The sequence below is a fragment of the Gavialis gangeticus genome, unplaced genomic scaffold (genome assembly GCF_001723915.1).
Source record: "Gavialis gangeticus isolate Ggan-Ray unplaced genomic scaffold, GavGan_comp1, whole genome shotgun sequence".
NCBI lineage: Eukaryota > Metazoa > Chordata > Crocodylia > Gavialidae > Gavialis > Gavialis gangeticus.
The window spans coordinates 182316960-182339852 of NW_017729032.1; the positions used below are offsets into that span (position 1 = coordinate 182316960).

General features: G+C 40.6%; 1 protein-coding gene and 1 long non-coding RNA gene across 3 annotated transcripts in view; one reads left to right on the forward strand and one right to left on the reverse strand.

Annotated features, from left to right (window-relative positions):
- MAP3K15 (mitogen-activated protein kinase kinase kinase 15) overlaps positions 1 to 22893 on the reverse strand; it is a 180963-nt gene that overhangs the window by 124052 nt on the left and 34018 nt on the right. Inside the window, exons 3-6 of one of the 2 annotated variants that reach the window (XM_019524659.1) lie at positions 21851 to 21874; positions 8489 to 8682; positions 4881 to 5049; positions 2481 to 2587 (exon numbers count right to left, since the gene is read on the reverse strand). In XM_019524659.1, the coding sequence (XP_019380204.1) occupies positions 2481 to 2587; positions 4881 to 5049; positions 8489 to 8682; positions 21851 to 21874 (494 nt within the window). Of the gene's footprint in view, positions 1 to 991; positions 1066 to 2480; positions 2588 to 4880; positions 5050 to 8488; positions 8683 to 21850; positions 21875 to 22893 lie in introns of those variants that run through there. The other variant, XM_019524660.1, reaches the window with a different exon arrangement.
- LOC109302809 lies at positions 20421 to 22273 on the forward strand. Its single transcript, XR_002098939.1, has 2 exons — positions 20421 to 20554; positions 21980 to 22273. It is a non-coding gene; the product is annotated as an uncharacterized LOC109302809 (long non-coding RNA).

Below are 22893 nucleotides of genomic sequence, written 5' to 3' on the forward strand. Positions count from 1 at the left end.
ATTTTTTTTTTTTTTTGGTCATCAGAGAAAACCTGGATCCCTGTTGATAAGGTAAACAGGTCGCTTTAAAAGTCTCTCACTGTACAGTTTTTCAGTCCTCATATAATATTTATTTCTCTTTTCTGTACTCTTCCCAAAACTGTACACAATCTAACAGTATCAATCCCATAAATATCATGTCTAGAAGTAAAATTACTTCATTACTTCTGTATGCATACATCTGAGGAATGCATTAGCCTTTCTTTTTTTTTTTTTTCACAACAGCCTCACACTGGAAAACCTTATTCAGTTGTTTGTGTACTTTGACCCCTAAATCCTTTACATCTCCAGAACAAGCCCTTCTCCCCAGTTCTGTAGACACGTCCTGTGTTCTTTCTTACTGAATGTACAATCTTGTATTTGGCTGAATTCTAACACATCTTGTTCGAATGGGACCATGCAAATAGGTTCACACTGTATTACTGCCCTCTCCTTATAACTTTTTATCCCTTTCCCAAACTTGATGTCCATTTGTAGATTCTACCAAACAACAGCCATTGCTGAAAATAAACATTCACTACTCTCAGGTCTACCACTGATGGCTGTGGAACCCCACTGAAACAAGGTTCATTTGATGTGGATTCCCAAATGAAAAGTATTTTTGAGAACTATTAGTTGGTCAGGTCTTAATCTTCTGTAATGTATGTTATTTATATAATGCATAGTGCTAATCTTTAGTGAGAATGAAGTATACTAGTACTCAAAAGCCTTACAACTCACCTAGGCATTTTACATTTATTCAGCTACCTTCGCCACTCACGCTTGTGATTTCAAATAAAAAATAAAATACAAGAAATCTGATATTATTTATTTTGATAAGCCCTGTTTTTCATAAAGCAAGCTAAAAGCTTTCTTAAAATAAGAAGTTTAAAACGTAGAAGCCAGCAGAGAGTAAATGCTCTGGGAACCTAAAACAGCTCAGAAGAATATAGAGAGAATGCAGAAAATCTACCTTTGTTGCTCCGGGAGAGGTGGAGAGGGTAAAAACCATCAAGATCAAATGAGCTTTACTTCCTCCATTATAACCCATGAGTTGCAATTCAATTACTACTTGTTACTTATTACTTCAATAACTCACTCATGATTCTAATTTGCTAAACTATTAAGACATGGAGGTAACCAATAACTCAAGCATTTAAGTAATATGAATCTAATCCAAAGCCCACTGAATTTAATGGGTGTTTTCCCATTGACTGCAGTGGGTTCTGGATGAGATCCATTATGTTGTGGCAGCCTCTTTTACAAGTTGGTGACTTTTTGAAAGATTCTTTGAGATTTTAAACTTCAAAAGTAGGTCTGTCAAATGATTAAAAAAAATCATGATTAGTTGCATGATTAAAAAAATTAGTTGCAATTAACTACAATTTTAATTGCACAGCCAAAAACTCGAAATTATCCACAGAAAAACCCCCTCAAAATTATGCAAAATTATGCAGGTACTTTGTATGGTTGGGGAGTGGGGTATTTTTGTGTTGGGGGAATTTGTGAAGGTGTGGGGGGCTGTGGGGGTGTGTGGGGGCTTTGGAGCCTGGGCGGAGGTGGGGCCCACATGCCCTGGCAGGATGCAGGGTACTGTGGGTCAGGAGTGAGGGGCAGCAGCAGGGTTGGGGGGTGGGGTGGAGCTGTGGCTTGGAAGTGAGAGACAAACACAAACACACACACACACACACACACACACACAGTGCCCAGCAGATAAGTCTGCCCAGCTGCAGGAAGCACAACATGGTGTCATGCAGCTCCAAGGGCAAGGGCAGCAGGGTGCAGAGCCCCAACCCACAGCAGGCAGCCTGCCTCTGCCCCATGCACAAATCTGGGGAACACGCCCTCCATGTGTCCCCTGGGTGTGCTCATTGTGGTGAGGAGCCGCACCCCACCCTCCAAGCAACTGGACAAGCCACCTACAGTTTCATTCCAGGACCTGCCACAACCTCAGGGCCCCATTCACCCCAGCACCTGCCCCTCCCCCTCCCCCGCTCCCTACCCCTTGCCTCTTCCCCTGGCCCCTCCCCCTCCACAGACTTCCCAGTGTGGCACTGCTCTACATATATTGTGCAGGCTGTGGCTGCTTGTCTATATCTGTGTGCATGCCTGCATCCTGCAGTCCTCTGTGCAGCCACCACTTCACATTGGGCAGCCCAGAGGTGGTGAAGCAGAGCCCAGGCATGGGCTCCAAAGCCATGTCCACAATTAACGCATTAAAAAAATGAATGCAAGAACCAGTTAATGCATTTATTGCAAGTGTTAACTGTGATTAATTGAGAGTCCTATTTAAAAGTTGTCCTGCTACAACTAAACTAACACTTGGGTGCAGCAAAGTCATTTCTCTCATAGATATCATATGTGGAAGGGATGAAGGAGAAAAATTTTACTCACACACCTCAAACGTATTTGTACACATACAAATACACCTGCAGGGAATATAAAAATACAGTTATTCTTACCGATTCAATGCAAATGCATAGTGAAATTTAATATTATGCTGGTCAGCTAAGTCACAAGTAGGCAGCATTTCCAATGTTTCCACCAGTTTCACCATAGCATCATAGTCCTAATATAGTGTAAGAAAAATCCACAATCAATCACAGAAGTGACCACTAAACCAAAGCATTCTATAAAATTTGCAGTTGAGTGGTATTAGTCTTAGCAGCAGCTATGAATCTGGCCCTTTCAGACCTCATCTTCACTTGGAAGTTTAATCAAATTAGCTTATGTAATAATGACCAAGCACTGTGGCCCAGGCCTAGAAGGCCACTTCAGGCTTAATATCAGAAAAAACTCCTTCACAGTCAGGGTGTCCAGACTGTGGAATAAACTCCCTCCAGAGGTGGTGCAGTCACCTACCCTGGAGGTTTTCAAGAGGAAACTGAACAGTCACCTTGCTGGGATCACCTAACCCTAGCTGTCTTCCTGCCTAGTGCAGGGGGCGCGGGGCTGGACCTGATGATCTACAAGGTCCCTTCCAGCCCCTAACAATCTATGAATCTATGAATCTAGTGAAAACAGCTTACAAAAGGGTAAGAAGGAATGCCTAAAGCTAATGAAGCAAGTATAAAGTTAGTCATATGTTATTAAACTAAAATTGAATGCACCGTGATAGGACAAAAGGGTGCTCAAAATGGAGAGTAAGTGTATTGTTACACATTATACTTAGCATATGCTGACTGTACTTATAACACTAGTGTCCAAGTGTTCAAGCAGTGAAGCGCAAGCTAAGTGCCACTGTAACATCATGAAGTCAGGCCTTTGCCAGTAAGGACTATCTCCAGATCTGATTACCTAACATGTGTAGACCTAATGGTCATCTGCTTCACAGACACAATGTGATCAAGGGATTCTGGTGCTGGGGGGCGGGGGGGCAGGGGAGCTTGACAAAGCTGTTTGTCAGGCTCCCAGCCTCCTTATTGCACTAGAAACTTGAACTAGAAAGGATCTAGTGGAATAGGGAGGTGCCCAACAAACTTTGTTGGGCTGCCAGGCCCTGTACCACCACACCAGAGCTGTGCCGATTCAAAGCTCCAGTGCAGTGAGGGGTCTGGGAGTGACACTGGCACAGCACAGAGCCATTCCAGCACCTGGCCTGCACACAGACCAGTTCAAGGCTTGGGTACAGTGTAGGGGCACTAGGACTAGCTCCCATGCCATGCCAGTGTTGCTCTCAGCCCCCACATTGCACCTGAGTGCTGAATTGGCTCCCATGAGCATTGATCCTAGCCCTCTCAAATTTTCAGTCTCTGCCCTGGGATTGTACCAGAGCCACTTCAAGACTCCAGTTTAGTACTAACATCTATATTTAGATCATAGGAAGCATTAAGATGCGACTGCTCAGGAAACTTTTAAAAAGTTATATTAACGCTTACTACAATCTAAATAAAACGTGCTAAGTGTGCAATACCCTAAAATAATGCAAAACCATATAGTGATCTCTCTCTCAGCCCAATTACAATTGACGGATACTTAATATGGTGGCAAAAGTGTTGCTGTAAGGACAACTCATGCTGTATTTTAAAGAATAAAGGAAAATAACTATTAAGAAGGAAGATCCTCACACAGATGGATAGTTAGGAAGTATGGCAACAGAAGCCTTTTTTTTTTTTTTTAAACAAAAAACATTTTTGAAGAAATTATACTGAAAAGGTTTTATTTAGGTTTTATGTTTTAAATAAACAGATGTTCCTTTTTGTAGCCATACTGAAATATGGTAGGTCTGGATTCTTGCAGCAAATACCAATATCACAGTAAATACCTTTCCTTAGTTTCCAACTGTTATATTTTGGACTAAAAACTTGAAAACTAATTAAAATAATTTTTCTAGATTTAAAAGGTGTAGCAACAGGGAAGTTAGACATATTTGGATGGAAGAGACCTCATATGGTCCTCTAGGCAGGGGGAGCCAACATTTTTGACTGGTGTGCCACAAATTAAACCCCGTTCCCTCCCTGAGTGCCGCTCCAATTCCCTTCCCTTGCCTGATCTGATGCTCTGCCTTCTGCCCCCCTGTATTATCTACCACTGTGCTACCTGCTCCCTCTTTAATCTGGCTGCATACAGCAGCTGTCCATGCCATTTGTGCCGTACATTGGCTACTCCATGACTTAGTGAATACCCCTCCTCTGAGACAGGAAAACTAAACAGAGACTATGCTTAAAACCCTCTAAAAATTCTAACATTTAATACTTCTAATACACAGTTCTACAATACACTTGGAATTTGTATCCTATGTCCTTGAATTTGGGCACTACCTTATTTTAATCCCATAGAAGCAGGAAATCAAGAATTAAAACCAACATAAAGTGAACCCCAGTAAGAAAATAATCTTAGTTATTTTCTCCTCAGGAACATACCTGGATATCTCGATAAGAAAGAAGTAAATTTATGACGATGTCAGAAGTCAGGACTTCAGTATTATCCATGCGGAGTTTAATCCTGGCCAGCTCTTTTGCCAGTTCATCTCCTTGATACTTCTCTCTAGCTTTTCTAATATCATTCAACAGTGTTTCCTTGTAATATGCACTAAATAATGAATATATTAAACAAGTGTTAGAATCTTCTAAATAGAGATTTGGTTACTCTACCAAAGAGCAGTAACATTTCCTTATCAGAATGAGTCATGTATTCCAGTTTATGCTTTAATATAATTTCATTACAAATATTTCTTAAATATTATAATTTTTTAATTAGTCTTTAATGTACCTTGCTTGGTTATTCCTCCAAATAAACACAGTAATCCATGTCTTTATCAGGAAGAAAGCAGAAAGGGAGCATTGAAGTGGCACACTGAGCGGAGTGAACAGTGATGCAAATAAAATTAAATACTTCATCTTTAAAAGATATAAAGATAACAGTGCTAATAAAATAAAGTGGAGCAGAAACAAGTCATGCATTACCTGACTCTGTCATTTACTTCACAAAAAGCATACTCAGGACGCACATAAAATCCACAGTAACAATTTTCACTAGAGTCAGTTTATATTGCAGTACAAAGATGTGATGCAAATGTTTGAAGGTCTTTTGAGAAAGAGGTTTCTTTGATGCTAAATTTCCTCACCTATATTATTGATACCTAAGCCAGCAGGTGTTTTGACAGGCTGAACTGAGGGAAGCTGGATGTCAACTGATGTCAGTACAGATGTCTTGGCCCTTGCCCAAGTTGCCATGACTCAGTGTACGATAGCTCATGGTGCAGAAGAGGGCTGGGCTTTTGTGTAGAAGAGGGCTAGACTTTCACCAGGATCTCTGCTGCCCTGCCCTCACACTGGGTCCTCTCCGAGCAGTCCACATCAAAAGTTCTCCTTAGTCTTATTTAGGATCACAGAGGAAGCACAGTTATAAGGTGTCATCATTGGCAAGGATGCTGGACAGCTCTTCACAGAAGGAGCAAATGTGCTCATGCAGATGCCAAGGCAGCATTTTGCACATTATTGGGCAAGTCCAGCATGGATTCACAAGGGAAAGTCATGCCTGAGCAACTTAATTGCTTTCTATGATGAGGTGACTGGTTCTGTGGATGTGGGGAGACCAGAGGACAAGATATACCTTGATTTTAGCAACACTTTTGATAGTCTCCCATACCATTCTCGCAGGCAAGCTAAGGAAGGATGGGCTGGAAGAATGGACTGTAAAGTGGATAGAAAACTGGCTGGAGCATCAGGCTCAGAGCGTAGCAATCAATGGCTCAATGTCTGGTTGGCAGCTAGTATCAACTGGAGTGCCCCAGGGGTCAGTCTGGGGGCCAGTGGAGGGTAACAAAAGTGTTGCGGGGCTGGGGCGCACAACTTATGAGGAAAGACTGAGGAAATTGGGCTTATTTAATCTAGAGAAGAGGAGACTGAGCGGGGATTTAATAGCAGCCTTCAACTACCTGAATAGGGGGTTCGAAAGAGGATGGAGCTAAACTGTTTTCAGTGGTGGCAGATGACAGAGCAAGGAGCAATGGTCTCAAGTTGCAGCAAAGGATGCTTAGGTTGGATATTAGGAAGAACTTTCTCATGAGGAGGGTAGTAAAACACTGGAGCAGGTTACCCAAAGAGGTGGTGGAGTCTCCATCCCTGAAGGTTTTTAAGACCTGGCTAGACAGAACTTAGGCCGGGATGATCTAGTTGGAGATGGTCCTGTCTTGAACAGGGGGTTGGACTAGATGGCCTCCTGAGGTCCCTTCTAACCATAATTATATACGATTCTATGATTTTAGAATCGATTGATGTCATTTCTTTGCACCTGACATATAAAGGGGTACACCATATGTGGTACCTTTGACTCCAAAGCAGGACAGGTTACAGAGGGGGTCAGCTGAATCCTGGGGGGAGGCACATGTGATTCTGTTTAGCTGACATGGACATACTAACTGACAATAACAATTTAAACCAGTTTTATCACAGGGTGATTTGACACACCAATCAGGAATACTGGTTACAAGTCTGTGTCATCTGTCCATGAAGTTTTAAAAGTAGTTTAAGGACACTGAAGACAGTATAAATGTTCTTTCTGTTCTCACCTAAAATCTCATTATCAGAAATGACTAAGGCACTTTATAAAGCTTTTTAAGATTAGAGTTTGACTGGAAGTTCCTCAACAAAACAAACAATATACTGAACGAGTCACCCAAATCTACTCTCTTTATTAATATGCTTGTGAATGAAACAGAACAAACAGAAAAGTCAAAACATAATTTTATATCCAGTTACTTTCAAATTAATATAAAATATATCTAGGAAACCTCAAGAACCAAGTATTTCATAGTAGCTGTCATAGTGCATAAAATGCATTAACTTAAATTTGAGCTCCACAGAACGATGCCAACTCAGCTCAGGAGTAGAGTTGCAATCCAAGAACCTTGTAGTCATCAAGGATAGATACCTATGACAGCCTTATTTAAGTCTGTATTGCACATTTTCAAACCATGGTATACATAGATCCAAATCAAGCTTGTGTGCAACTGAGGCACAATCTGAATAATCACCATTGTTGAAAAGGTGCTGTCTTGAAATATCAGGTAGTTTATCCACCCCATGGAATATATGCAATAATGTAGCAGCTGCCTTGTTGTTATAGGTTAATAGATGGAGAAGTAGGACTGGTTTGCATCAACAAAAGCAAAAACTACAGTATATTTTTATTTGGAAATGGGAAAAGTTGCAGGATAGGCAGCAGACAATACCTAACAAATAGAGGGGTACCAAAAAGTGTTACTAAACAAGTAGCATTAATCACTGTGGGGCAGCTGGATCCCAGACCATCATTCTGTGAATACCATTTTTACTCACGCACCCACACACCTTCTCCTTAAAATCAGCCTTCCAAACCTGGGGAAGCTGATTTTCTTTGCCAGAACTTCACTGCATGCAGGCATAGAAACATAAAGACACTGTGCTACAAGATGGGTGCCAAATTCTCTCCCCATGCCAGCAAGCTGGAACCAGTGTTCACCCTTATGCATCTGCTCACAAACTGGCAAAAGGTTTTGGCAATTTTATTCTATAACAATATAGGGGATATGTAGTACTGTGGTGGGTAGGAAAGTCAAGTGATAGAGAAGTGCTAATCCTGTACTGAAAAGTTAATCAGAGTTAAAACCATACTGTTTGCACACCTTACCTCGTGCTGAAAAACACATGGTCTTTGGTTTCAAGGCTTGTAAAGAAACTGAAGTACAACTCTTTTTCTTGTAACAACTACAAGCTCTATAGGTTACACTTGGCTTTCCAAGCGCTGTGTCAGCAGTTCTGACTTTATTTACTGAGTTCTGGAAAGTATGTATAAATCATTGCTGTCGTAATAACACAGCTAATTTACTACAACAGCTGCAAGACTGTGGCACAGTTTACAGTAAATTAATCTATTTCTTTTGGCAAAAAATTAAGCAACACAAAGTCAAACCCTGCTGGTTCAGATGGCCCTCCCATACTAGAAAAGATTATTCAGGTGCAGCAAGGTGCACGTGAGGTAAAATTACCATGATGTAACATGAATGTCCTTGAGAAGGCTGATGAACCTGTCCATCAGTGGAACACACAGAGGTCCCAGGATATTGTCCCAATTAGGCTGCATGTATTCAGAGGCTCTCCTTAGGGCATCACTTTCACAGCAAATATAATCGGCACAAGGTGTTACTATATAGGGAATGAAATAGTAGTTCCCACTGGATGCCTAGGAGGAAAAACAAACATAATAAGAAAATAAATGGATGCAGTAAACGTGCTCAGATTCGATGGAGACACTTCATTCTGAATCTTTTAGTTAAGAGACAACAATGAGAACTTACAGCTACCCAAGTAAACTAATTTTGCATGGCTCCATTTCTCCCTTTTCCCCTTTTTAGAATATAAAATCTGTATACCTCAAACCATTTCTGCACATTCAACTTAGATACTTTAAACCTGATTCACAGGCATGCCAAGGCCAATAATTCCTAAGTTACGAGACATTTTCCTGCATTACTGGTACATCTAAACATAAACCTACTGATTAATTCAAAAGTCAGGTTTTGTTAATGTTTTTGTTTGTTTGTGTGTGACTGAAAAACAGCAGTTGCCACAATGAAATGGGGACATTTTTCCATGTCATCTTTGGCCTGGAACTTTGTGACTTCATCAGAAAGCATGATTCCCTCCTGCCACCAGACACATATACCTTAGTGAAGAGGCCAAGCTCAAGATACTAGCAATTGTGTGTGTATTAATTCTATTCATTAATAGCTACAGATGTCTGACATACCCAAATCAATCTGTGGAAATTATTTTCAAGTTGCAAACCAATAACTGCTGTTCTAGGTAAGAAAGAAGTAGGTGATGATTTCATAAAGAATGTATTATAGATTGCCAACCCCAAATGTTTCAAGAGTGTTGGTTGTAGCTAAATGGTTGGAAAAATTATTCTTTGCAAGTTTTCAGGCTCAAATGCATTAACCTGCCTGCCATCCGATAACCCCAGGGAATCTCTCTACATTTTACCAGCTACATTCTACCACCAGGTCAACATTCCCTCTCCCCCCCACCCCCACCTACCTGTCTAACACCTATTGTCTCCCATAGCCTCTGATTCTCACTATCACACATTTGCATTTTCATAGATAGAATTGGAGCAGCTTTATACCATATTTTCTCACATACAACATACCTGGAATATACCATATTTACTCAGATCCAAGATGAGGTTTTCTACACCCCCAAACAACACAGGGGGGAAAAAAGCTTCATGTTATAATTTAATACTGACGTGGGGTAGGTTGTGGCTCAGCTAGAACTTTGGCCCTGGGCTCAGATCTGAAGCCAAAGCTGAGCTACCACCTGACCCAGGTCATGATGGCTCATGCAATGGGGCAGGGTGTCTTAGAGCCAAGGAAGCATGGTGGAGACCATATGGAGGGAGGGGATCGCATATGCGAGACCCGCCTGTACAGCTTTGTGAAGTACAGAGAGACTGTGACACCTGCCCCACCTCCTGTTTACCTTCTGTTCTGGTTCCTCCAGCCCCAACCTGCCCAGGCCCAAAACTGCTGCTGCTGCCTGGCCAGGCAGCAAGGGGCTGGACCAGGGCCACTAAGAACAAAACAACAGAAGGTAAGCAGCAAGGGTCGGCCACAGGCACAGGGGGGGAAGGGGTGGGTGGACATGTAGAAGGAAGGGAGGCAGGGGGCACAGGGGGCCAAGCAGGAGAGGCAAGGGGCAGGGGTCTGGCTTGTTGTCCCCTGCCCCTGCTTTCCCTACCACAGCAGTGGAGAGACTAATTTAAGATGACCTTCCACTAATTAGCTTCCATACATGGAAAATTATAACAAATTTATAATTTTGCATAAATAAAATTGAATTATGGGGGGGCATCTAAAATTCGAAGTCATCTTGGATTCAAGTAAATACAGTAATACACACCATGTTTTTGAAAAGTAGAATGAAAAAAAATGTTTTTATTCCCCCAGAGTTGTGGCTGCATAGAGCAGGGACAGAGCCTAATCTTCAGTTTACTCGCCTTCTCTGACCTGCTTAACTAAAGCTGAAACAGTGGCTGTTGCCAGAACTCATCCCCATGGGTGCATCTATGATTTTAAAAGCATTAAAGAGTCTCCAAGGTTGTGAAATGGAAGAAGAGAGGCCAGAAGCAGCTGGCAGACAGGAAAATTGCCCTGAGGAAAGTTAGCTTGATTAGTGGTACATCAAACCAATTAAAAAAGGAGAAACCATCATTAATACCTTTGGCATGAAGAACAATTAGATATTAAGTCAATGGACTCCCTAAGCCTGAATAGTAATACAACAGTTACTGTGCTGTGAAACAGAAATCAACGGGTTGCTCCTATCCCAGTTAGAAAGCCAGGTTCCCTGCTGAATTCACATATCCCAATGGAGGAAGGGGGTTGGGGGAAAGTGTATGTTGTATGTGAGAAAGTACAGTAATTTATAAGCAACATATGTTGACCTGGATATTGAGTTGTTTACTGTTTATTTCTTGGTTTAGTTTAATAGGAAACTTTGAGGAAACACAAGCAAGATGAGAAAAAAATGGCTTTAAATATATCACCTTCCAACAAACGGTTGGAAGTTGCTAAGGGACAATGCCCAACTTGTTAACTCTGATGATTTCATATCTTGCCTGCAAACTCATAACTATATTGAAAAAATAGTTTTGTTCAGAACAGCCAAAGCCCACTAATACAACAAACAGAATGATTGGAGCAGGTTTTGTTAAGAGAGGGCATCTCAAAGCTGTGCATTCAAGCACCTCCTTGGGTCTGAGGAAACTAAGTCTACCTAGCTTACCAACAGTATATGATAAACTGGGACAAAACTCCTGGGCCTAGCCAGAAGTCATGTGCTTGGAGAAACTGGTGGCAAACAGAGGTGCAGCTGTCCCTGTAAGCTATGTTGGCCATCATTTCAAATAAATTTAGAAATTGTCTGTTTTTTTAGCTTGCTTTAGATATGGTGGTGGCCCAAAAACATTCTGAAGTAACATAACTTTATGAACTTATCAGTAATAATGATTTCCTGTGAGAGGAACTTCAACAAGCTAAAGCTGGTGAAAACATATGCACATTCTACAATGGGGCAAGAGCACCCTTCTAATTTGGCAATTTTGTCCATTGACCACGAACACTTACCAACGGTGACAAAGTGATCAATGAGTTTGCCTCTGCCAAAAATCAGTGTCAAAATATGATTTTTGCTTTTGCTTTTCTCATTGAGTCTCTCATCTTTTCTATGTTTTTTACCACCAAATTCAGACAGTATTTAGGCTGCTTCCAACTTTGAAGGAAATAATTAATTCCTTGTCCCTTAATTTCTGGAAAGGCACTTCAACTATTACTTTTTCCAACAAGTCAAACAAAGTAATGTAACACAGATTTTTCTGTGATTGCTGATCTGAAGGGTCTACTATAACACATCTTGCTGAATGTAAAGCACATTATTTTGTAGGTTCTGGAATTAATTTAAAAAAGTGGTCAAATATATGCATTGAGGCATGAGTGATTTTTTTTTTTCTGATGGAGGGGGGGCTATACAGCATCTCCCACCCAGGATGCCAGAATTGCTAGTTACAGCTCTGCTGTGAAGGGCCTTGAAAGCAAAAGCATTCAGCTTATGCTTGAGGTGAAAAATAAAGCAGAATCAGAGGATGATATTGTCCACAGTGACAAACCACAATCATCTTTGTGACAACATTCCAACTGGATACAAACAAGGCAGGGCTGCATTTGCTGAGGAAAGAGGAAATGATGCATCAGAAACTGAGATAATGAGAGTCTGGACATGAGATTTTGTTTTATGGATGGATAGAAAAGTCAGTATCTTAAAATCGGGGCATCAAATATATGTCCCATGGGCCACATTCAGTCCAGTGGAGCCTCTCTATTGGGCTACCAGAGGGTACCAAAGAAGTTGGGCCCTTTGGTTCTGTAGGGCATGGCCATCAGCAGTGAGCTTGGCTCACTGCTGCCAGACCCTGCACTCCTGCTGTCCCCACCAGACCCTTTTCTCCTGCCACCAGACCCTGCACTTCCTCCATCCCCAAACTCACTGAACCCTGCACTACTCCCATCACTGCCAGACTGTGCACCACCTCCACTCCAACTACCTCTGGACCCTGCACTGTCCCTGTCCCCACCACTACCAGACCCTGCACAGCCCTTGCTGGACCCTTAAGTGTTCCCACTCCTACTGGACCCTGTGCAGCTGCTGTCATGGCAGCCACTGCAGCAGCCCTTGTGCCCCAGAATGGATCTGGCCCACAGGAAGCTCTGTAGCCCAGATCCACCTCAGGGCCCCAACTGACGTTTGACACCTCTATCCTAGATATATTATACAGAAAGAATTGATAAGAATTAATCCTAACCTGGAATGAGAATGATGCCATTATAGGCCCAGGTGACATGAAGGATAGTGGTATTATTCATTTTTATCAAGCAAGGGTAGCAAGGAGGACTGGGAGGAAAAGACCAAAAGATTTATTATCCCAGTTGAGCTTGAGTTGCTCAACTCCATGCCATTCATGAAGCCATCATAAAATGAAATTCAAATAAGAAATATTAACATCCTATAAAAAGACTCTAGGTTGTCTACCAAAACAAGTAAAAACAGTAACAGCAACAGAACTTAGCTGCAGAAGGAGATATCATTCATCAGTAAATGACCTCAAGAACTCACCTCTAAATAAATTAAAACAATTTTACAAACTATTCCTGGGAGGGGCAATAGTCTATTTTAGTGTATTGTGAGAATAACTTGATGCTGGAATGTACTTTTCTTTGTTGTTAGTTAGTCAAGTGGTGTAATTTGAGTACAAATTTGCAGATCAAGTCAAACTTTAGAACTTCTTTATACTTTTTAGCTCATCCTACTAAGTTGTGCTAAAGATAAACTTGCTTTGCCTTCCCTGGGCTTTTTACTCAAGGTAGCTAACTTGTTTTTGTTGTTTGTTTTTTGCAATGAAGTCATGATCCATGTATTAAGAGCTTTCCAAAGCCAGAGCCCCACCACAACGCATGCTCTCCTTCACCATCCAAACCAACTAATATCTATTGATATAATGGACAATGTACCTCCAGTTAACCAATAGTGGACAATATTGTCTCCAAATAACCGTTGTTTAAAGCTTTCCAGGATTGCTTCAGGGGGATGCGTCACATTTTGTCTATAACTGAGACTGTCCTGTTCCCATTGCAATGCCCATAGAACAGTACCAAATGATGTTAGGCAGGCTGCTCTGTTTATGTATGTGCATTATTGAAAAAAGAAATATAGTCTTTACCAACCATTGGTAGTTTATAGTAACATTATCTCATCTGCTATGTCAGCTGCACTCTTCTGTCACAATTTGTCTTAAAAGTTTACAGTCATAGTACAGGAATAGTGACTGCCTTTTATTATCTATTTGAACCATGTCTATCACAATGGATCTTTGACCTGACTGGGGCAAGTAATGAACTCTTATGCAAATTCAAAGGGGATTCTCAGTTCATAGTTTCATAGTTTCTAGGGTCGGAAGGGACCTGAGCAGATCATCTAGTCTGACCCCCTGCCATGGCAGGAAAGAGCACTGGGGTCAAATGACCCCAGTAAGGTAGTCATCCAACCTCCTCTTAAAAACCCCCAGGGTGGGAGCCTGCACCACCTCACTTGGAAGCTGGTTCCAGACTCTAGCCACCCTGACCGTGAAGTAGCGCCTCCTGATGTCCAACTTAAACCTTCCCTCCACCAGCTTGTGACCATTGTTCCTGGTCACTCCTTGCGGCGCTCGGGGGAACAGGGACTCCCCCAGCGCCTGCTGATCCCCCCTAACCAGTTTATAACAGGCCACAAGATCCCCCCTCAGCCTTCTCTTTTGAAGGCTGAACAGGTTCAGGTCCCGCAACCTTTCCTCATAGGACCTACCCTGCTGTCCCTTGATCATACGAGTGGCCCTCCTCTGGACCCTCTCGATGCTGTCCACATCCCTCTTAAAGTGCGGCGCCCAGAACTGGACGCAGTACTCCAGCTGCGGCCTGACCAGTGCCGCATAGAGGGGGAGGATCACCTCCTTGGACCTGCTTGAGATGCATCTGTGGATGCACGACAAGGTGCAGTTGGCCTTCCTAGCCGCCTCCCCACATTGCCGACTCATGTTCATCTTGGAGTCAATAATGACTCCCAGATCCTTTTCCACCTCCGTGCTGACAAGAGGGGAGTTCCCCAGCCTGTATGCGTGGTGCCTATTGTTCCTCCCCAGGTGCATCACCTTACACTTGTCCATGTTAAACCCCATCCTGTTCTCCTCCACCCATCCTTGTAATCTATCTAGATCTAACTGTAGCCTGTTGCTCCCCTCAATTGTGCCCACATCCCCCCTTAGTTCCTCTAAGACACTGTCTATTTGGTTACAGGTCCCTACAGTGAAGTGCAATACAGTCACCAAAGCCCTCTACTGTTAGTTTGAATCAACCTTGAGGTTATCCCTAAAACTAGGGTGACCATACATCCCAGCTTGGCTGGGACAGCCCCGGATTCCATAGGCTGGTCCTGGCTGGTTGGTTAAAAGTACTGGGTTGGAGTCTGGTAGGGAGGTGGAGCAGCAGGCACTGCTACCACTGTGCAGGAGCAATAAATGTAGGGACATTGGATATGGCATCTTAGATAAGATGACCATACGTTTCCCACCCTGCTTTCTATTTCTGCTGTCCATAAGTAGAGAAAAGCCTAGATGAAAAGACAAGTACTCTCTAGACCAATTCCTAGAATGGCTACATAAGGGAAACTGATACATCTATTACCACAATAAGCTCACCTTGGTGCGTGCTACCAAGTATAATGTAGATAAGCAATGGCAGCTCTCATGGTTCAGGCTAGTTGAGGACAACTTTAACACTTGACCATATATATCACAGTAGACATACTCTAATTCACAGATGGCCAAACACTGAGTATGACTGAAGAAAAGAATGATAAGTTGGAGTGAGACTGCTGCCAGTCTTACATGCCAGGAAAGGGGGTAAAAAGAAACAAGCTGTGCTAAGTAGAGACCTGGTACAATTTACTCTCTCCATAGCAGCTGCTTTGTAAATGCACTGTCCTTTGTAAATGCAATCAAAAGGAAAAAACAATAATAAAAAAAAAGTTTTTTCTACCCAAGAAATGAACCTGTATAGCTGTAGTAGAATAACTTAACTTCTATTGTTATAGCAATATGGGTGCGGAAACCCTATTCCAGAAAAGAAAGGATTTTATTCCTAATTACAGCGGAGTAAAAAATCCATACCCACATCAACACATGGAAATATACCTTCATAACTACAGAGATACAATTATTTCTCTATACCTATGTAAGTTAATTTCCCAAAGTAGGAGGTTTAGGAAATTTTCCATTAGAAGGAGCTGAATGTTTCTAAAACATTTTGCTGTTATGTGCGTGCTCAAAGGCCTGAATTCATCAACTGTAATATTTAATTTTTATAACCTGACAATATAATATCAATATTTTTATGAAAACACAGGATATTCTAAGAAGCACTGTGTTCTAAGTTTACAGGATTTAGCTATTAATAACAGCAACCCAAGGCAGCAATTCCTATATAAAGAAGAACCTGCCAAGTATCACTTTTAAAATGTACTTAGATAAAGGTATTTAAAATGCACAACAATAAAATAATCCTGCAATAACAAAATGAATAAATAAGAAAGCAGAATAAAATGAAATAATACATACTTTGCCTATAACATTAACACTCTGGTATTCAGGAGGTACTTGAACCTGAAGAAAAGCTTTGTGGTTGGCAGCCTACTCCAAATTGAAATGGAACAAAGTAGAAGAATAGAAATGGAAGTATAAAAATAAAAAAGACAGACAGACATGACACAGTGAATAGAGAAATTATTGAAGTCAGAAAAAAATGGAGGGTAAAACAAATACATAGACAGCAAATATACAAGCTCAAAATCCACAAAACTTTCAGAAATGAAACTAAAGTACCATGTTGGACACCAGGAAAGGAAGGTTTGAGAGCATATGTTTTATATTTCATCATCAACATGCTTTCAGGGAGGTCTTATTCCCAGGCACTTGGTAGACTGAAGTCATAGAGTAGTAGGGCTGGAAGGGATCACCATAGGTCATCTGGCAGGAACATCCCTATCCCATACAACCAGAATCTAAACTCTACAGAAGACTACTCTCAACCCTGACACAACATAGACCTAACAGCCTAACCTGCTGCAGGTAAAGCAGAGGAACCATGTCAGCCAACGTCCTGCTTCTATAAAATGTTGTTAATATACACTTAAGACAATACAGAGGAAGGCAAAAAAAACCCCACAGTCTATACCAATCTGGCCATGGGGTAAAATCCCTTTCTGACCCCAAATATGGTGATTGGTCTGACCCTGAGTGGACAAGCAAGACCCTCTAGCCAGGAGCCTCTGGCTTTGGTCCCAGCAGGAGAATCAGCACACCCCAGTTGAAGTCCACAGGCTTAGCTGTAGCCAAAACCCAATGCCTGACACACATAGCACAAAAATGGAGAAGGGAGGCAAGAAACCAACAAATGCAGAAGCATGGGAAATACCCACAATGGAATACAGACATAGCTATCAGACTGGCTGTCCCTTGAACACCTCCCATGATGCAGGGTCCACAACTCCCCTAGGCAGTCTATTCCATTGTCTCACTATTCCCACAGTGAAGAAGTTTTTCCAGATAGACTTTCTACATTTACTTTGCTGCAATTTCAAGCCGTTAGTTTGCACCCTCCTCTGCAGCAAGAGAGAAAAGGTGCTTTTCCCCTCTTCTTTCTGGCAGCCATTCAAGTAATTTAAAAACTGCTGTCATGTCCCATCTTTTCTGCAAACTAAACATGCCCAGAGCCTTCAGCCTCTCCTCATATGTCTTGCCTTCCAAGCCCTTGATCATCTTTGTTGCCTCCCTATGGTTCCTCCAACTTCTCCATATCCTTTTTAAAATGTGGAGTCCAGACCTGCACACAGTACTCCAGATGAGGCCTAACCAGTGCCGAGTAGAGAGGCACTATCACCTCCTGTGTCTTGCACTTAATGCTCCTACTGATGCACCCCAAAACTGCATTCACTTTTTGTGTGGCTGCATCAAGAGTCCCACATCCTTTTTCATAAATTCAGCCAAGTGTCCCCCATTCTGTATCTGTGTTTTTGATTTTCCTCCCAAGGCATAGCACTTTGCATTTGTCCTCAGTGAACTTCATCCTGCTAGCTCTAGCTCAATTTTCCAATCTGTTGAGATCCTTCAGAATTGTGCTCACATCCTCCAATGTGTTCACAATCCTTCCCAGTTTTGTGTACATGAACAATGTTGCAACTACACAAACAATTAACTATACGCAGTAAGTCAAACTGAATCAACATTTTCTTCGGAAAACTTAACTCTTATGTTTCCAGACAAACATTTTATATAAATATAAAACTTAAACTGCCTTAACACATTTTTTTTAATTTAATAGGTAAAAAGTTAGAATAAGAGGTATGTTATTGGCATATTAAATGCATATAAACAATTCTAGTCATATTTATTAGGTTACCCTTAATTTAATATTTTTCTCTTCAAAGATATCTACTTAAAAGGGTTTTTTTTAAATGTATGTTCTCCCCTGGAGTTGTTTTAATGCTGTATTTCTGCATTTAAAGAGTTCCTAATCCCATATAAAACATCTTTTATTATATGTTTTTCAAATACGTTTTCTGCTTCAGAAACATTTCTAGAAATACATTTTAAATTTTTAAAATTACTACAATGTTTTACATATCACACTTGCAGTCAGGAAAAGCACATAAAAATATTACTCCTTTAAAATCTTTATTGATCAGATTATAACTGCTAACATTAGAATCATATACAACAAACTCATTTTCTGACTTTAATAGTCTCTGGACTCCACTGCAGTGTCATTAGGACTGCTGATTGAGATAGACTCCAAGACTCACATTATGTACTAAATCTAGCCCTAATTATTTAGCTTCCTTGAACATTCATTACTTCCAGGTAATAAATAAAATCTAACTTATTATTGACACAGGTTTGTACTAATCACACAAAATCTTTGCTTTACAATGTACCAGTTGCTTACAGTTCAGCTACTAAGTGAAATCATGCCCTACTGAAGTCTATGGGAGATTTGTTTCTGACTTCACTGGCCAGAATTTACTTGGTAGAAGTTTTAAGGGTATTTTCATTTAAAGAGTATGCAAATCAAGAGAAAGACTCCACTGCAGTTTAGATCTGTACCATAATAGATATTACCTATAGTAAAATAACCAACTTTGTTTTATAACTATTTTGGTTAATACGCGTATTAATTTTCTTTAACAATCTTTGCCAAAAACCAAGTGGCAGACAGTTAATTTAGAAATCAAACAATTTGAAGAAAAAATAATCAGATATCAGCTATTTTTCTTCCTTATACCCATATTCTATTTTTATTTTTTATCCTAGTTATAATTGAGGATAGTCAGTCCCTGAACTACTAGGCTCACTACCACATTCAAATGATCCACATGGGCCAAACTATACATAGTACATAGGATATATAAGTACTAAAGCTATTTTGGAAAGGACCATCTATCTGCCTCTCAATTCTAGCAGCTGTTTTTTAAAAAGCGTGCAATCAAAATCCTCTATTTCCTCTGTATTCTATTATTCTATGCCTTTTTTTTTATTATAAGCAGTACAAAAACTCTCAAATTTTGATTTTCTAACTCAAAAAGACACAAAACAAGAAAGTGACAATTTCTTGCTTTTTTTTTTTTTGTAAAAATTTCCTTTTTTTTATTTTTTACCCCCTCTAATTCTCATGTCCTGCTCAGGTTGCGTATCTGCAATCAGCCAGTTGTGATTTTGAAATGTGGTCTAATAAAGCCCAAATGGTGAGCTCTGCTCACTAAAGATAAATGCATACTTACATTCCACAAATCTATTATCAACACTTCAAGCACGCTCCCAAACTTTGCTTTCTCCATGGCAACCCAAGACTTGTTATTTGTAATTTATTTTATAAATAATTACTTTGACAGAAACAATGGAGCTGTATATATACCATCTCCGAGTGAATGCTGACTTTAGTTACAAACCAGGGCAATTCTGTCTTGGGAACTGAATTCCCAGTTGTATAATGAATCTCATAAATCATGCTTTAAATGTCTCAGAGGGGCTGTAAATTACCAATATGGAATTTTAATCTCTTGCTTTGCGGGAGTCATATAGAAAGTAATCTCCTCCCCATCTTATCTTGTCTCAGTACATTTCATTGCTGACAAGCAGAAGCTGAATCCCCTGTTTATCACCCTTTTATCTACTTCCCTATCCCAATTTATTAAATCCATGCCATGGCCCTTACCAATGAGCTTTACAGAGCTGCTCTGTGGTTTTCATATTCAGCTCAGCTGGCCACTGAGGTCAAGCCCCAAATGACTTGCTGAAATATTTTCAATTAATTGTTTTCAGTTCCATGTTTACCTTCCTCTCCATCCCCTCTTTCCCAAACTTTCAATTAGTATAATGATTTACATCTTTCCTAAGGGAGATGCATTAATCACAATCCTTTTTAGCTTTATTTATTTATATTTTGGAGGAAAATAATCACTGTAAAAGGAAATATTTGATCTCTACATCTTAAGGGGCTTCCACTACTGTTCTGCACTATAACTTTCCTTTTCCCTTTTAATAGAATTTGAGATTTCTAGGATAAATACCAAAGTTAAATACAGAAAATATAAAGTCCCCTGAGGCAAAGAATACAGATGCTTTAGCACTGCCATAAAAGAAGGTGATATGACAGGGATGACCCCTGCTACTTTACATCAGGGTTGTCCAATCTACAGCATGGGTGCAAAAAGTGAAACAGACAACCTCTGTGTGGCACAAACCAAATCAGGGAGAGGGCAGCAGCACAGAAAATCTTCAGTCTAGGTTAATGTTTTATGTCAATATCTGAGTGCAGGGGTAAATTGTAACTCTACTATTTCAGGACTGACCCCCAAAGCTTCAGTTACAATTCTTCTCTGCTCCTCTCCTGCACAGAGGGAGAATACAGGTAAGACATCCTTTGAAAGGATTTAGCTTATTTTTGCCTCTTTGTGTCTTTGTTCCAGATCTATGCAAATCCAAGAGTTTGTTCTCAGATTTATAGACTACAGTGTTCATTGGGAAGGACTGCTGATATAATGAGAACCATCATAAAACACATAACTTTATACAGAGTTAAATCAGCCCTTATTCATCCACAGCATAAGACAACAGATCTAATACGTTCAAATGCATTTTACCTTGGATTGGGTGTGTTCAGTTTTAGCAGGTATTAAGAACACAAAGAGCTTTGTTTTGAAAAATCAAGTTTTTGTATCCACAGGTCACAATAAAAACCCTGAATGTCTATGCATATATGTTTCCTAGCATCTTAAATGCACCACTGGGGAAAAGAAGTAAGTTTGAAGCATGTTATCTTAATACTTTTGAAGCATGTTATCATATCTGTGCACCTAGAATACCATATGTACCGAAATCCAAGATGACTTCAAAGTTAAGGTGACCCCCCAGTGATTAGGAATTGATACATGGAGAATTATAATTTTATTATAATTCTCCATGTATACACTCTAATTTTTGGAGGGCCATCTTCAAAGCATACCTCTCACAGCTATAGCAGGCAAAGTAGCAACAGGGGAGCAGGTAGACAAACCTTGCCCCCTTACCCCTCCCCTCCCCCCAATGTACGTCCTATGCCTGTACCTGCCCCTCCTGCCTCTCTGCCATTTGCGCCCCCCAACCTGTGCTTACCCCTTCACCACTGTCTATTCTCCCTCCAGTACCTAACCCCCCATTCCCTGTTCCTCCCATGCCCGCCACCTGACTCTTCCCTCAGACTTAGCTTCTACACTGATGCCAGCTCCAGGTCTGGGGTAGTCAGTAGTGATGGCCATGGCCCTGGCTTCCTACCCCAGGTTGGTACTCGAATCTAAGATGAGGTTTCCCGCCATAACCCCCATGTTGTTTGGCGAGTGAAAAATAAAAATGTATCTTGGGTTTGAGTAAATATGGTACATACGTTGTGACAGCTCTTTCACAAACTTCCAGTGTCCCAGTTAAATGAAAAGCTATACTGTATATCTTCTTAAAAGACAAAAAGAGGGAACACCTTCTGAAACAAAACCATAAACACCAGCAACATACTTTGGAAAGCAAGTCAGCATGATTTCCACTAATTTAAACCTAGGGAACTTGGACCTTTTTTGATCATATATATAACAATTCATGTATGACTTAGCAGTCCTTTTGTTAGAGTCACTTCAAATATGGCCTTGGGTTGAATGAATGAGGATTTAATACTTACTGTGTTTTTCTGAGATACTATATCCTGTAAAACAAAGAAAACAACAAATACGTTAGCTAGATTTACTTAGATCGTCATTCTCAATTAAAATTATTATATAGCATTACAAATGTACCACTTGCTTTACAGAGTAAACCTCAGTTCCTGACTCAGTAACTTTCTCATCTAAAACAAAAGACAAGAAGTAACTCAACAGTTCAGATGAGGGGCACCACTTTGAGGATAAAAACATCAGAAGAGCCCAGGGCATCCACAAAACTGTTTTGCAAAGGAAGAGGCAGAACAGAAAGCCCTGGAAGTGGAGAACAAAGGCACAGAATTTGATATGAGAAGAGACAGAGAAAGATTCACAGAGAACTTAACATGTTTAGAATATGAGGAGACTAACAAACTTTTATCAACGTTTTCTGGACAAAAAAAAAATTGGAGGGAGGAGGTGGCGCTAGAAGTACAGACAATGAAAAGAAAGTTATAGTAAGACAAGAGAAAACCAAGACATATACAAACAGTTTAGCAGTGGGGACAGCAGGAAGAAAAAGCTGATGTTAAGAGAAGCCACAGCTGGTAGCAATGGAAAAATGACATCTGAAGGTGACCTGCTGTAGGCTCTATGCCTCCAGTTCTGCTTAGCAGGACAGACATGCTCATGTCTGGTGTCCAGAGCAATCAGACCATAGGTAGAAAAACTTGAAGTGTAATAATATTTATTGCCTTAGCATAAAATTAAATCATAAGCCTATAGAAAGCTTTTGTGATGATACCTTTCTTATTTTCACTGTTCATAAGAAAAAAATATGTAAAAAAAGAAATGAATATTCCAACAGTAGAAGAATGGTAAGTACTGACCTAAATCAAGTGAAGCATGTCCTTAGTAGACAAGAAAGTCTAATATTTGTTTATGCCATACAGTAGAACTATTGGTAGAATTACCCAAAATGATTAGTGTCACCATTATTCTCAATAACCTTTTTTTTTTTCCCCAGGTAATCAAAAACCATTAAGGCAAAGTGGGCACTGCCTCCTCATCAACTTCCCCCCTCCCT